The sequence below is a fragment of the Geotrypetes seraphini genome, chromosome 4, assembly GCF_902459505.1.
Source record: "Geotrypetes seraphini chromosome 4, aGeoSer1.1, whole genome shotgun sequence".
Classification (NCBI taxonomy): domain Eukaryota; kingdom Metazoa; phylum Chordata; class Amphibia; order Gymnophiona; family Dermophiidae; genus Geotrypetes; species Geotrypetes seraphini.
In genome coordinates, this window is record NC_047087.1 from 260,616,361 (window position 1) to 260,631,822 (window position 15,462).

General features: G+C 44.3%; 1 protein-coding gene and 1 long non-coding RNA gene across 2 annotated transcripts in view; one reads left to right on the forward strand and one right to left on the reverse strand.

The window, feature by feature from the left end:
• The window catches only part of LOC117360029, a 43,510-nt gene that overhangs the window by 8,708 nt on the left and 19,340 nt on the right, over nt 1–15,462 (forward strand). The window lies entirely within an intron of this gene.
• Nucleotides 5,709–15,462, reverse strand: part of LOC117360027 (cytochrome P450 26C1) — a 30,828-nt gene continuing 21,074 nt past the window's right edge. Inside the window, exon 6 of the mRNA XM_033943585.1 lies at nt 5,709–6,443. Coding sequence (XP_033799476.1) covers nt 6,072–6,443 — 372 coding nt within the window. The 3' untranslated portion in view covers nt 5,709–6,071. The remainder of the gene's footprint in view (nt 6,444–15,462) is intronic.

Sequence of the window (15,462 nt, forward strand, 5' to 3'; positions counted from 1 at the left end):
GCTCAAGCATTTCCACCCGAGGAGACTTGTAGATCAGAAACCTGATCCTCCATTCATACCTTCACCAGGTTCTATAGGATGGACACAGCAGCACAGAGGAATACCGTTTTTGAGTTCTCAGTACTGCGAGCAGGCTCATCTATCCCACCTAGAGTTTGGGGACTGCTTAGGAACGTTCCTATGGTTCAGCATACCATCCTTATTGCACCGGAAAAAGAGATTAGGTTCTTACCTTGATAATATATTTTCCAGTAGACAGGGAACCCCCTGCCCAGCAATTTATCTGATGCGCCTGCTTTCTGACTCAAGCTTAATGGTTAGTACTATACCTAAGATCTTACTGTCAGTCAGACTATTTGATTAGTAAGAGACTTTATAAAGGATTAAGAGGGAGAAATGGTTGAGCTCTTTAAATGTTCAGACTCTTAGTTTCTGGCTTGACTTGCATTTTGTTTAATTCATTGTTCCTTTCAGAGGCTTGTTAATGTTTTAGCTACCTCACTGTTTCTTCATTGATTTTTTTGTGGCAGTGTCAATACAGGAAGGGAATGTCTGCTCGGTTGCTCCTATGGCTGTTTTGCAGGTGACTGCTACACCTGGTACCTAATTGGCAGTAATTAGGAGTGATGTGCATATGTGCCCTATGCCCTATTGCCAAATTTATTCTCAAGATGCCACCCCAAACATTAAACCCTGCTAATATTCCCCAAATTAGCTGTGTCCCCCCATTAAGAGCCTGCTCTATCTCGGCAATTCTCCCACTCACAGGCAGATTAGATGGCAACCAAGCTGCCCTAGCACTTCGCACTGCGTCCACTCTTACACCTGATCCAGGAACTAAACCAGAAACAGCAATTCCAGCCACTGGGTAATGTGTGTGAGCTTGAACCATCTAATGTACCTCTTTGTCACAACCGTGGAGTCACTCGAGCCCTGAAGCATCCTGCCAGAGGAAATGATAGTGATTCCATGGGGTGAATGCCTGTTTTGCCTGCAGACAATAGACTGTCCACCTAGCTGGTGTGCATGGCAGATGGACCAATGAACTGGAGCAGGTCTATGTTGTGGCCTAGCTGGAGAGGATAAAATGGCAGGCTACTGCAGGGACTATTGGACACATTCCCTAGAAGCTGGCGGGGAGAATTGCATAAGAATACTAAAGGCTCAGGTGCTTCCTAGGGTGTCTTTTCATGATTGTACATTAATAAAGTTGTGGCTTTTGTCTCTGAAAAGGACTGATGATATCAAAGCAGGGCAAGGTAGTGCCCTGTGCTATGCTCTAACTCTGCCCTAGCCACTAAGTCGGAAGAAAAAGGGACTGGGGCAGTGGGCCTAGGGCTCTTCTGTGCCTGTTATAGTCTCACACATTTCCCTCCTTCCCCATGAGTCCCATCCCTAAATGGCAGCAGGGAAGGGTCAGTGGTTCTTTGTATTATCTCCAGCCTCACTCCATCCCATCATGTTCCCTTCATGCTATCTGGAAGGGGAGGGATAGCAGAGGGCTGTTCTCTCAGATACTGTTCAATAGAGATGGGGACAAAAGCCTCATGAGCCCAAGCCTAGTCATGCTGCTGGCTGTTACCAGCAAGGCACACCAGTATGCCACGGTAGACTGGTTGAGAAGCACTGGCTTAAGGGGAGAGAATGCCAGTTATGCAGTGGTAAAGATTTAATGGCTGGACCTACAGGACCCTCATCTAAGGATTGTTATAACAATGAATGGGCTAAGAGCTGGGCTTTCCAAACTTGTCTTAGGGACTCCACAGCTAGTTAGATTTTCAGGATATCCACCATGAATGCATCCAGTACAGGCAATGCACTCAGATCTTTCTCATACATATTCATTACAGATAGGGTTCCCAGATGTCTGGGAAAACCCAGACATATCCTCTTTTTTAGAGGACATGTCTAAGTGCACAGATGGATTTTACAAACCTGGCAATTTGTCCAGGTTTTGGAAAGCCCCACCACATCTGGAGGGCTTCTGAGCATTTAAATATCAGCAGCATTGGGAAAACAACTGCTTTTACACCTAAGCAGCAGCGGGTCCATCCGCAACCACCAAGAACCCACAGACCCGAACCTGCCAGGAATGTGAGATCCGCCCCCCCCTACAATCCGATAAGAAGATCAACTGTTTTTACACCTAAGCAGCAATAGGACCAGCCGCCACTACCGGGAACCCTTTGCCACGATCCAGCCAGACATATAAGATCTTCCCCCAGCATTCCATTGGATAGATCAATCTACCTGCTTTTAAATATCAGCAGCAGTGGGAGAACAACTGCTTTTACACCTAAGCAGCATTGGGACCAACCGCAACTACCAAGAGCCCATAGACCAGATCATGACAGGAGTGTGAGCTCCACACCTCCTGCAGTCCGCTAGGAAGATCAACTGCTTTAATTAAGTAGCAGCAAGACCAGCTGCCTATAATAGGAGCCCTTGCCCCGATCCAGCCAGGCATGTGAGCTCCTCCCCCTATATCCCGTTTAAGAGATCAATCTACCTGCTTTAAATATCAGCAGCAGTAGAAAAACAACTGCTTTTACATACAAGCAGCAGCGAGACCTACCGCAACCACCAAGAGCCCACAGACCCGATCCTGCCAGGAGTGTGAACTCCTCCCCCTGCAGTCCATTGGAGAGATCAATCTGCCTGCTTTTAAATATCAGCAGCAGTGGAGATCAACTGCTTTTACACCTAAGCAGCAACGAGACCAGCCACAACCACCGAGAACACACAGACCCGATCCTACCAAGAGTGTGAACTCTTCCCCCCCTGCAATCCGCTAAGAAGATCAACTGTCGGCTCCGGGCGGCTTTCCCGCAGAGGAGAGAATCCTGCATTCACCGTGGGCCTCATCTGGGGCAGCCTCCTTGGAGCGGCTGAAGCATGGGCAGTGTGTCTGGGAGGGAATGCATGGATGGGAGAACATCGCAGGGAAGGAGACAGGCATCCTGGGACTGTCGGCCAAGTCTCTTCCCTGAAGAAGCCCTTTCTGGAAACGTCAATCGCTCCTCCTAAACTTACTTGCTCCACTTCATCACTGACGCTGAAACCGTGGATTGAAGACAAAGTTTTATTTTATTTTCCTTTCCAGCTTATGATTTATCTTTAATCTTATCTATTGTTTTGCCTTTTGTCTTTGTTTTGTTCTATTTCTATCATTTAAATTTTTCCAGAATTCTACTGTTCAACGACTCCCCCTTCTGCTTCTATTCCTTTCTCTCCTCTCTTCTACCTTCCAAAGTATTTAGATCAATGCTGTCTTGTTAAAATGTTTATTTTATTTTTATTTTTCCTCTAACTCTACTTTTCACTTCTCTATTACCCTCCAGGTACTTTAGTTAGATTGTGAGCCTTCAGGACAGTAAGGGAATTTTTCAAGTACCTTTCTTATTTCTAATCTTAATGTATATTTTCTGTAAACCGCTTAGAACCTAACGGATGTAGCGGTATATAAGAAATAAATTACATTACATTACATTACATTATATGCTCGGAGGCCCCCCAGACCCAGCAGGAAAGAAGAGACAAGGCTGTGTGGGGGCAGGTGTGAGGGATGGAATGGGGTAGGGTTTGAGACGGGATGGGGTAGGGCTGGAGGCGGAACGGTGTGGGGCCTTCCATCTGGGATTTTACCATTTCAAATATAGTAATCCTAATTACAGATATTTTGAAAAGTTGACTGCTGTGGACTCTCCAGGAAAGGTTTGGGAATCCCTGGCCTAGGTAATTAGTACAGGGGATTCTCTCCTCCCCTGTGATATTGTGAATGAAGGCTCGGCCCAGCATAGCTCAAATTGATGGGAGAAAGAAGCCCATAGACATAGTGTTCAACTTTCTCATGAAATCTGGGTGCTGTTGGCCTTGGTGGGGTAAAATGAAATTTATTTGAGACAATTTCAAATTACATTCATGATTGCAAGGTATACACATACTTTTTACTTTTGCATTTTGCGCTAATTCAAAAAGTGAAAGCATGCACATGCTTTTTCATTTGAAAATTGCCTAAGAAATAAAGTACCCATCCCCCCACACATACTTTTTCAATTAAAAATGTGTGTACAGGCAATCTCCGGATTAAGAACAAGTTATGTTTTTAAAGCTCTTCTTAAGTTGGATTTGTATGTAACTTAGAACTTGTAGATTTTAAGATTCTTGCTGCTTACCTCTGCTCCCAGCACACAAAAGGGCCAACTGTCCCTACCAGTGTTTCCTCTAAGATACAGCATGAACAACCACACACTGTTCTTAATGTGGCCATGCATCAGTCCTAAACCTGCTGCAGGAGAAGTGTAGGAGTCTTTGCCACTGAAATACTGCTCAGTGAAATCGAATGAAACTAAACTAAACTAAACTAAATCTTGGGTTTATATACCGCATCATCTCCACAGGTGGAGCTCGACACGGTTTACATGGTTAGGGAAGCAACGGAACTCCAATGGATTTATAGAAGTAAGTAAGAGAGAGGTTAGGTGTGATAATACTAGGGAGGGGACGGGTTACGTTTTGGAGAAGAGCCAAGTCTTCAGAAGCTTACGGAATGGTAGGAGGGGGCTCAAGTTGCGGAGAGGGGAAGGGAGACTATTCCAAAGCTGAGCGATTCTGAAGTGGAGGGAGGACCCGAGTTTACCGACGAGGGAGATACCTTTTGAGGAGGGGAAGGATAATTTTAATTTTTGCGTGGATCTAGTGGAGAATGGATTTGAGGAATTCCAGGATAGAGGAATAAGAGGTGGAAGGATGCCGTGGAGTATCTTGAAGGTTAAGCAGGCACATTTAAAATGGACCCTGGAGATGACAGGAAGCCAGTGCAGCTTGGACAGGAGCGGAGAGACATGGTCAAATTTGCTTTTTGAGAAGATAAGTTTGGCCGCGGTGTTCTGGATTAGTTGGAGTTTGTGGAGGCTTTTCTTTGTTAAGCTAAGGTAAATGGAATTGCAATAGTCCAATCTGGAGAGGATGATGGACTGTACGAGCACGGCAAAGTGTTTTTGGTGGAAGCAGGACCTCACTTTCCTCAGCATGTGAAGGCTGTGAAAGCATGTTTTTATCAGGGAGTTGATGTGGTCGTTGAAGGATAGCGAGGAGTCTATGGTGATGCCCAGAACTTTGCTAGAGAACTCTAGTTGTAGAGAGGAGCCTGTGGGCAGTGGGATGGAAGTGGGTAAATGATCAAGTTTAGGGCCAAGCCACATGAAGCCACAACTGCGTTCTTAAGTACGAGTTGTACTTAAGTCGGGTGTCTGTAACTCGGGGACTGCCTGTACTTTTAAATATACAAAAATATGTGTCTTTTTAAAATTACATTGCAAAAGTACACATTGTTTTTAGCTCCTCCCCAACTCCAGCCATGGAAATACTTCCAGAAATGCAGGCAAAAGCATGTGTTGTTGTACCAGAAGTAATTTTTTTTTTTTTTAACCTGTAGAAATTGCTTTGAAAAAGCTTATAAAGTTTAAAAACCTGGTTGTTTTCACAATAGTTAATTTGATTTTAGCTGTCGAATAATAATTTTAAGCATTCAACATACTTTTTTTTCTAACTTTTTCCATCCATAATCTAACCAATTTCTGTTTTTATCCCACAGTTTTTACTTGTTATGTTTCATTTTTTTAATGAACTGTAAACCGAGTCGAGCTCCTTAGGGAGTAGATTCGGTATATAAAATGAAGATTAGATTAGACATTGTGTGGACAGATCTTTTAAAAAAGCATGTATAAACCCCCAAAATCCAAATTATGGGCCTCTTTAATGAAGCTGATTAGTGCGGGCTGCCATGGTTAATGTCCCAAAGCCCATAGAGATTTAAAGGGCTTCGGGGCTTTTGCTGCATGGCTTCATAAGAGACCTTATATTTGCTTCTCCAGATAATGTGTTTTGGAAATCAGAGGGATGCAATCAGTTTTTCACCAGTCAAACAAATATTTTGTTTGCAAACTTCTATAATTGTCTCTCAGTTTAAAGAAACATTTAAAAAAAACTATATTAACCTTTTTGAACAATAACTTAAAATTAACTGCCAAAATAATGTTCATTATTGTCTCACATTTGAAAAAGGGTTTTCATGCATTTTGTGGCACATTGCTGCCAATACAGGGTCCTAAGAAATGAAAGTACAGCTGAAGTCCATCAACAGGGTGTACAATAGGCACTGTCTGCATTTTGGGAAAGGTAGGAGTTGCTAATTCCCATGTAGCAGTAGAAGCCAGCTCAATGGCTAGGGTTTTGAGAATCACTTGCGCCAACTCTTTGCCAATGCAGCTTCTGACACCACCTCCAAAAGGTATGTAATTGAATCGACTCCGTTTGCTCTGATCTCTATCGGAGCTAAAACGGTCTGGGTCAAACAGATCTGAATTCTGATAAACTGCAGCCGTTTCATGGGTATCTCGGATGCTGTACATTACACTCCAGCCTTTTGGAATCTGGTAACCCTAGAAAAAGGAAAAGAACATCAATGAGAGATGCAACTTTCTGGATTTATTTAACATGCAGTTCCATTTATGGTCAGTTGCCAGGGCCAGTATTACCCTGAAACTTCAGAGGGGTCCCTAAAACCTTTTGTTAGATGTCATAAGTAGCACAATATAAGCAAAAGGGCAGATCAATTACCATTCAACATTGAATAAATATATCTATTCAACATAAAGATATGCGACCTAACTCAAACAACCTCATAAGAGCTTCTAAGAAATATTGATACAAATAAACTAATATTTCTTAGGTTTATGTTTATTCAAATTTGATATACCGCTGAATCTTACTTAAAGTTCTCAGAGGTTGTTTGAGTTAGGTCTCACATCTTTATATTGAATAGATATATTTATTCAATGTTGAATGGTAATTGAACTGCCCTTTTGCTTATATTAAGCTACTTTGGATGTTGGGCATGTTCATGATTAGAAAACCCTTTTCTAATATGTAGTAGATGTTATAAGAACATACACGTTGTCATACTAGCACAGGCAAAACTCCAGCAAGCCCAGTATCCTGTTTCCAATAGTAGCCAATACCGGTCACAAATACCTGGCAGATCCCAAAAGAGTAAAATAGATTTTATTTATTTATTAACCACTTTTTCATGAAGAGATTCACCCAAAGTGGTTTACAATACACTGAATAGTAATCAGGTACCCCAAGGCTGCGCGCCAACGAGACAGGAAGGATGAGGGTGTTGTTCACAGTAATAGAGAATGGGGAAAGAAGAGAGACAGGTTTAGGTGGAAAGATAAGGAGCTCAATCTTGACCTTGTTTAGATGGTGGCGAGACATCTAGGTAGCAATGTCAGACAAGCAGGTTGAAACCTGCGACTGAATGTCGATTTCAAGTATAAAGAGATAGATCTGGGAGTTGTCAATATAGAGGTGATACTGAAAGCCATAGAAGGAGATTAGAGCACCAAGGGAAGAAGTGTAGATGGAAAAAAGTGATCCTAGGACAGAGCCCTGAGGTACACTGACCAACAGCAGGATGGTGGTGAAGGAGGATACACAATGGAAAAGATAGGAAGAAAACCATGTGGTAATAGAGCCCTGAAATCCAAGCGAGGACAGTGTATCAAAAGCTGTGTCAAAAGCTGTGGATAGATCAAGAAGGATGAGAATGGAGTAGAGGCCTTTGGATTTGACCAGGAGCAGGTCATTGGAGACTTTCGGAAGGGCAGTTTCTGTAGAATGTAGAGGGCGAAAGCCTGATTGAAGTAGCTCAAGGATAGCTTGAGATGAGAGAAAGTCAAGACAATGGCACATTCAAGTAGCTTGAATAAGAAGGAGAGGAGGGAGACAGGATAATAGTTGGAAGCATAGGTAGATTCCAGTGAAGGTTAGGTAGATTCCAGTGAAGGTTTTTTGAGAAGTGGTATAACAGCAGCATGTTGTGGTGGAGAGTGATAAGTTGAAGATTTAGCAGATAGAGGGGTAGACATTAGGAGAGATAGTGGTAAGTAGGTGGGTGGGGATGGGATCAAAGGAATCGGGGATGAGTTCGGAGGATGAAAGAAAATATGCAGTTTCCTCCTCAATTTCAGGAAAGGAAGATAAGGTGGCAAGGGATAAGGGGAATTGGTTGAGCGGGCCGCATGAGGTGGTTTGGTTGAAACTCAAGGTTAATTTTGTGAACTTTGTCGTAGATCTACTCAGCCATCATCTAGGGCAGTGGTTGGCAAACTGCATGCGGCTCTTTAGCCACTTGAGTGCGGCTTGTGGCTCATCTAGAACAGGGGTGCCCAACCTGCTTCCCTTCCCACTGCCCTCCCCCAAGCCACCATCATTGGGGAACAGGTTGCCACTAAGTTCTGAGCTCTCCCTGCTTCCCTTCCCCGTAAAGAGGAGCGCGGGGCTGACCAACTCTCGCCACCCGACATCAATTCTGATGTCGGAGAGGAAGTTCTGGGCCAGCCAATCGCTGCATGGCTGGTCCGGAACTTCCTCTCCGACATTAGAATTGACATCGGGTGGCGAGAGTTGGTCAGCCCCACACTTCAGTGTCCTCTTTATGGGGAAGGGAAGCAGGGAGAGCTCAGAACTCGGTGGCAGCCTATTCCCCGGTGGCGGTGGCAGCATGTTCCCCAATGGCGGTGGTTTGGGGGAGGAGAGAGAGAAAGAAAGAAAGGGGGGGGGCAGGGAGACAGAAAGAAAGAAGGGAGACGGGAGACAGACAGAAAGGGAGCATGGAGAGAGAAAGATAGACATGGAGCATAGGGGCATGGAGAGAGTAAGACAGAAAGAAAGAAAGGGGGCATGGAGAAAGAAAGAAAATGGGGCACAGAGAGAGAGAGAAAAAGACAGACATACAGAAAGAAAGGGGCCATGGAGAGAGAGAAAGAAAGAAGAGGGTATGGTGAGAGAAAGAAAAAGTTGGGGGAGGGAATGAGATCTGGAGGAGAGGAAGCATACAGGAGGCTGAAAGAAGGGAAGAATTATTGGATGCACAGTCAGAAAAATAAAGTGCAACCAGAGACTCATGAAATCACCAGACAACAAAGGTAGGAAAAATGATTTTATTTTCAATTTAGTGATCAAAATGTGTCTGTTTTGAGAATTTATATCTGCTGTCTATATTTTGCACTATAGCCCCCTTTTACTAAACTGCAATAGCAGTTTTTAGCGCAGCGAGCCTATGAGCATCGAGAGCAGTGCAGGGCATTCAGCGCAGCTCCCTGTGCTAAAAACCATTATCGCAGTTTAGTAAAAAGGGAGGGGATATATTTGCCTATTTTTGTATAGTTGTTACTGAGGTGACATTGCATAAAGTCATCTGCCTTGACTTCTTTGAAAACCCGCAAAATATAAATGATAATTAACATTTTCTCTGCGTACAGTGTGCTTTGTGGTTTTAAAAATTTTATTGTTGGTAGATCATTTTGACTTGGCCACGAAGGTAAGGGGGAGGAAGGGAGGGGAGTTCTGAAAGACATCTAGTAATCCTTGCAGGCTTGACTGTGCAGGGAATTATTTTTGTAAAATCATGTTTTGTTATGTGACTGGCATTATTTAGACTTTAATTTCTATGAATGAATAGAATGAAAATGATATAAAATTGCTTGCTTGTTTTTATGTGCGTGCACTGAAGGGAAGTGGAGAGAGAGTGGGCTGAGGAAGCTGAAGGAAAGTGGAGAGAGAGTGGGCTGAGGAAGCTGAAGGGAAATGGGGAAGAGAGAGTGGGGAGAAGATGCTGATTTATAAATTGACAATTGTACAGAATATTGTTTCTTTTTATACTTTAATACAAGTTCAGTATAAAACTATTCGAGGCTTGTGTGGATGGGATCAGGTGGTTTGCGGTGTTGGGGACTGAGCTCACGGGGACGGGGTGGGGATGGAGACAAATTTTTTCCCTGTATCATTCTCTAGGCTCTGCCACGAACCGATTTCGACTATTTGCGGGTGAGCGGGGTGTCAGTTGGGTTGACGTAGCCGTCGTAGAACAAAAGGGCACGGGGTGGCTCTCAAAAAAAATCTTAATCGTTGTATTACTGATTTTGGCTCTTTTGACTAATCAGTTTGCCTACCACTGGTCTAGGGTAACCCTAGGTAAGGTGGGGAGGACCTTAAGTAAGGAGTTCAGTGTGGCAAAGAAGCTGAGGGTTGGAGCCGAAAGAGTCACGCAGGCAGATTTTGTAATCTTGTTTGCCAAGTGAGAGGTTAGGAGGAATTTGAAATGAATGCAGCATGAGTAAAGGATTTGAGCCAGAGCTGTTCAGCAGACCTGGCAAAAGAGCATAAGTAGCAGATTTTAGAGTTTAGCCACGTCTGGGGTTTGGGGCGCCTTATAGAATGTGGGGTAGGGGAGCAAGGATATTTATAAGAGAGCGATGTTATAGGAGGAGACAGCCTCATTTACAGCCTTGTGCAGCATAGTGGTAAAGAGGAGGGGTGAAACAGCGGTGGCCTGAAGATTCCTAAATGTACAGAAGATTGGCCAGGGCTGAGGGGGAGGGTGATGGATTCTGAAAGCTATCAGATGATGGTCAGAGAGGGGAATGACTGCCGTGGAGAAATTTGTTATAGGCAGTGGTCATTCTGGTGGTGGAGCACAGCTAAGATCAAATGAGGAGGTTAGGGCTAGAAGCATAAGAGTCAGAGGGGTTGTTACATGAATGTTGGAATCACCAAGGATGAGGGAGGGAGATGGATGTTCAAGAAAGCCAGAAAGCCAGGAGTCAAAGTTAATGAGAAATGAAGAGAGGGACTTATCAGAGAGTTGATAAATGACAGTTATGTGAAAGGCTACAGGTGCAAAAAGACAAGATAGAGTAGACTTCAAAGGAATAGAAGTGGTGAGACTGAGGTGGAATAAGGTGTTGAAATCTGCAAGAGGGTGAGAGCAGTAGCTCAATGCCACCTCCATAACCAGCCAGGCGATGAGTATGGATGAATACGTATCCTCCATGACACAGGGTAGCAGCTAAAGTAGTCATCCGGGCATATCCAGGTCTCAGTCAGTGCAAGCAGATGGAGAGATCGGAAGATGAAAAGGTCGTGGACATAGACAAACTTATTGGAGACAGAGCGGACATTTCACGGGGCACATGAGAAGTGCACGGAAGGGGCAATAGAAATAAGATTGATGACACTGCTTTGTGATCTAAATGAATAGGGTGGAAGTTTGTTGGGAGGACCAGGGTTGGGGGGGTGATATTTTATTTATTTATTTTTCTATACCATTCTTCCAGGAGAGCTCAGAATGGATTACATTAATTTATTCAAGTACACAAGCATTTTTCCCTGTCTGTCCCGGCAGGCTCACAATCAATCTAATGTACCTGGGGTAATGGGGGGGGGGATTAGGTGACTTGCCCAAGGTCACAAGCAGTGTAGGTTTGAACCCACAACCCCAGGGTGCTGAGACTGTAGCTTTAAACATTGTGCCACAGTCTCCCCCCCCATCCCGAGCAGAAAGCTTATCCCAGTGCATCACATGTGATGCATGGGTAGGGGCCTAATATCCTGATAGGCTCAGATCCACCTGGGAGGGGCCTTAGGCATCTGAGCCAATCAAGGCCTTAAGTCCCTCACCCATGTATCACATGATGCACCAAGGAAGGAAAGCCCTGCAGTTACTATCATCGGACCTTGAAGGAGGAGGGATCATGTGATTCCCTCCTCCTTCCAATGCAAAAAGTATAGGGGGGGTCGGGGGAGCATTCGGTGGCAGGAGGGAGTAGGCATCCCTCCTGCCTTTTTGGGGGGGCAAGGGGGGCCTCCGCTGGTAGGATGGAGTGGGCTTCCTTCCTGCCAATTTTCTTTTGGGGGTGTCAGCATGGCAGGAGGAAGAAGGCATTCTTCCTGCCAATTTTCTTTTTGGGGGGAGGGGGGGTCGGCATGGCAGAATGAAGTGGGATTTTCTCCTGCTATTTTCACTGCTGCTGGGTGGGGGGAGGTCATTTCACAGTGGTAGTTCATGGGGAGGGCCATCATGGGGCAGATCTATGCCCATTAAAAAAAAAATGTTTCCTGCCCTGAACAGCTGAGTGGCAGGAGGCTGCTTTAGGGGCTTCCCCTGCCTCTCAGCTGTTCAAGCTTTCCTTACCGGTTCTGCGCAAGTGTGAGTCAATCTCACAGCGATCAATCGGAGGTCGAGTCGGGGATTATGAGGAATATCTGCGTGAATCATTTGCATGCAGACTTTTTAGTGCATCAATAGCTCTTTTTGAATTGGCCAAAAATCAGATTGGAGAGGCCCAGACGGTCTCTCCAATCCTCTTTAGTGTATCTAGGAGCCTTAAACACCCTTGACTAATCAGAGCCTCAAGCCCCTCCCCAATTAAATGGGGAGGAGCCTAAAGCTATGATTAGCCCAGATACCTAAGGCCTCCTATGGGAGGGGCCTTAAACAACTTGGGTCAGTCAGAGCCTCATATCCCTCCCCGGTGTATTCCAGAATGTACCGGGGAGGGGAAGGCCCGCCATTTTGAAGAGGCGGGCCTGCTGGCCAGAAGGAGTAGGCATCCTTCTGGCCAGACATCTAAGTAAGGTAAGGGGGAGAGGGCAGGGGTCATCGGAGACATGGGGGGTTGCATGGCAGTGGGAGAGAGGGTGTAGAGGGGTGTTGCTTGGTGATGGAAGAGAGTGGGCATCTCTCCCTTTGACAAGATGATGTTGAGGGGGATGTTGCTTGGTGGCAGGAGGGAGTAGGCATCTCTCCCACTGCTGAGAGAATGTCGGTGTTGCTTGGTAGTGGGAGAGAGTGAACATCTCTCCTGCTACTGAGGTGGTGTTGGGTGTTGGCAGTGGGAGGGGAGATGCAACGTCAGCTTTTAACAAGTGTGCCTATGACATACTTTTTCCCCACAAAAACTACTATAATTCATAATACACAGCGTGATGAAACCTATAATTTACCACTGTACATCGTGACTTGCTTTTGAGAATTTTGTGTTTACTAATAAAATATTATTATGCTTTTAATTTTTATATTTTTTTCTGTGTCATCCTTATACTACATAATATCCACTTTTTCACTGTGTGTAATTCTACAGTATGACATTATCGTTGAGGGAACTTCATTGGCTCCCTGTTCAAGTGAGGGTCAGATTTCATATAAGTGCTATGATCCATGAAGATCTTGATTACTTCACTTCCTTCTTACTGTAGGAGAAGCTGCTTTGATATGTTCTGGGTAGGTGTCTTATTTGTAGCAAAGGTTGACATTCACCTTTTAAGAACATAAAAATTGCCATACTGGGACAAACCAAAGGTCCATCAGGCCCAGTATCCTGTTTCCAACAGTGGCCAACCCAGGTACCAAGTACCTAGCTAGATCCCAAGTAATAAACAGATTTTATGCTGCTTATCCTAGGAATAAGCAGTGGATTTCCCCAAGTCATCTCAATAATGGCCTATGGACTTCTCTTTTAGGAAATTATTCAAGCCTATTTTTTAACCCTGTTAAGCTAACTGAATTCACTACATTCTCTGGAAACGAATTTCAGAGTTTAATTACACATTGTGTGAAGAAATATTTTCTCCGGTTTGTTTTAAATCTACTACTTAGTAGCTTCATCACATGACCCCTTGTCCTAGTATTATTAGAAAGAGTGAACAAGCAATTCACATATACCCTTTCCACTCCACTCAGTATTTTATAGACCTCTTTCATATCACTCCTGAGCAGTCTCTTCTCTAAGTTGAAGAGCCCTAGCCTCTTTAGCCTCGCCTCATAGGGCAGTCGTCCCAAACCTTTCATCATTTTTGTTGCCCTTCTCTATACCTTTTCTATTTCCTCCCTGGTGTTTGTTATTTTAAATCGCTGCCTGGCTAGCCCGGAAATTCCTCTCCGACGTTAGAATTGACGTTGGGGGGGGGAAGGCTTGTGCAGTCGTTGCACGTACCTAGCCTGTTGCAAACTCTCTTTCTGAAAATGGTACATTTTGGTATCCCGAAGCCGTGCTTGTGGACAACAGGACAGACTACCTTAAAATGGGATGGTCCCATTCAAAATGGAACATATGGTCACGTTAAGAATATTATAAGTTATGAGTGAATCTCTGGCATAAGTGCTCGCATATAAGAGCATATGGACATATATATCCAGTTACATTAGTATTCAATAAAAGAAAATGAGGTCTGCTGATCATGTGTCAATCATGCGACGGTGCTGTTTAGAGAATCGCACCTTTGGGAAAGGTAGGTGCTGGAAATGTAGGCCAGTTTTTCAAGGCCTACATTTCTGCCACCTACCGTTGATGTGAATCACATCTATAGAGGTGCTTCACTTCCAGCAATAGCCACAGTGTTTAAAAGTGGTATTATTCTGGCACCTTCTTTTTAGGCGCTGGTAGGCGCCTTAAAGTTTGTTTTAAAAGCTCTTTTAAACAGTATTTTGGACTTAACTTAGGCACTGGTAGGGCACCATTAATAGAATATGGGCTAATCAGACCCTTTTGAGTACCTACATAAAAACATAATAGGCTTACTGGGTCAAACCAAAGGTCCATTAAGCTCAGTAGCCCATTCTCATGGTGGCCAATCCTGGTCACTAGTACCTGGACAAAACCCAAAGAGTAGAAGTATCTCACTGAAGGTAATTTTCTAAATGTAAAACCACTTTTAAATAATTACTCAAGAGTTTAGACATTTACAAGAATGAGCATACTATTATGAAACCGGATGTAAGAGCATTGGGTAGAGTTGCTATTTGCATGTAGTCTTTATATTAAATATGCACAATCGTGTTTATTTTATGTGCTAGCATTCACACCTTTTCCTGAGAAGCTGTACTGTAAATCTAGCTATGATTTCTGCTAGTGTATTTCTAGTATTTTATAAAAACACACATATGCCTACCTGAAGATGATGTAAATGTCAGAGGCCCAGTTAAGTGGGGTACAAGGGGAGCAGTTGCTCCCCCCAAATGAATTTTTGAATAAAACAGCACATACGCGGATCAGCCCTTCAGTTTCACATTGACACCTATTTTAGCAAAGGTCCACTTGCCCTGAGATTAACAACTGGTTACACTTCTGATAAATGTGTGTAAGTATTCTGGCTCAGATTCTATTAAAGATAATCTAGACCAGTGGTTCCCAACCCTGTCCTGGAGGACCACCAGGCCAGTCGGGTTTTCAAGATAGCACTAATGAATATGCATGAGAGAGACCTGCGTATAATGGAGGTACCAGACATGCAAATCTGCTCCATGCATATTCATTAGGGTTATCCTGAAAACTCGACTGGCCTGGTGGTCCTCCAGGACAGGGTTGGGAACCACTAATCTAGACCACAGTTCTCAACCGCCGGTCCACGGACCGGTGCCAGTCCGCAGAAAATTCCTGCCGGCGAGATCAACATCTTCAATTTCCTGCCGGTCCGCACAGGACCGGCAAGATCGAGGAGCTGTAGTTCGTGCAGGGCCGGAGAGATAATGGGGAACCTCAGACTATGCTTTCTTCCCTCCCAGCGGCTCTCCTTACAAGCGCAGTGATTCAGGAAGGAAGCCTTGGAGCTTTTGCT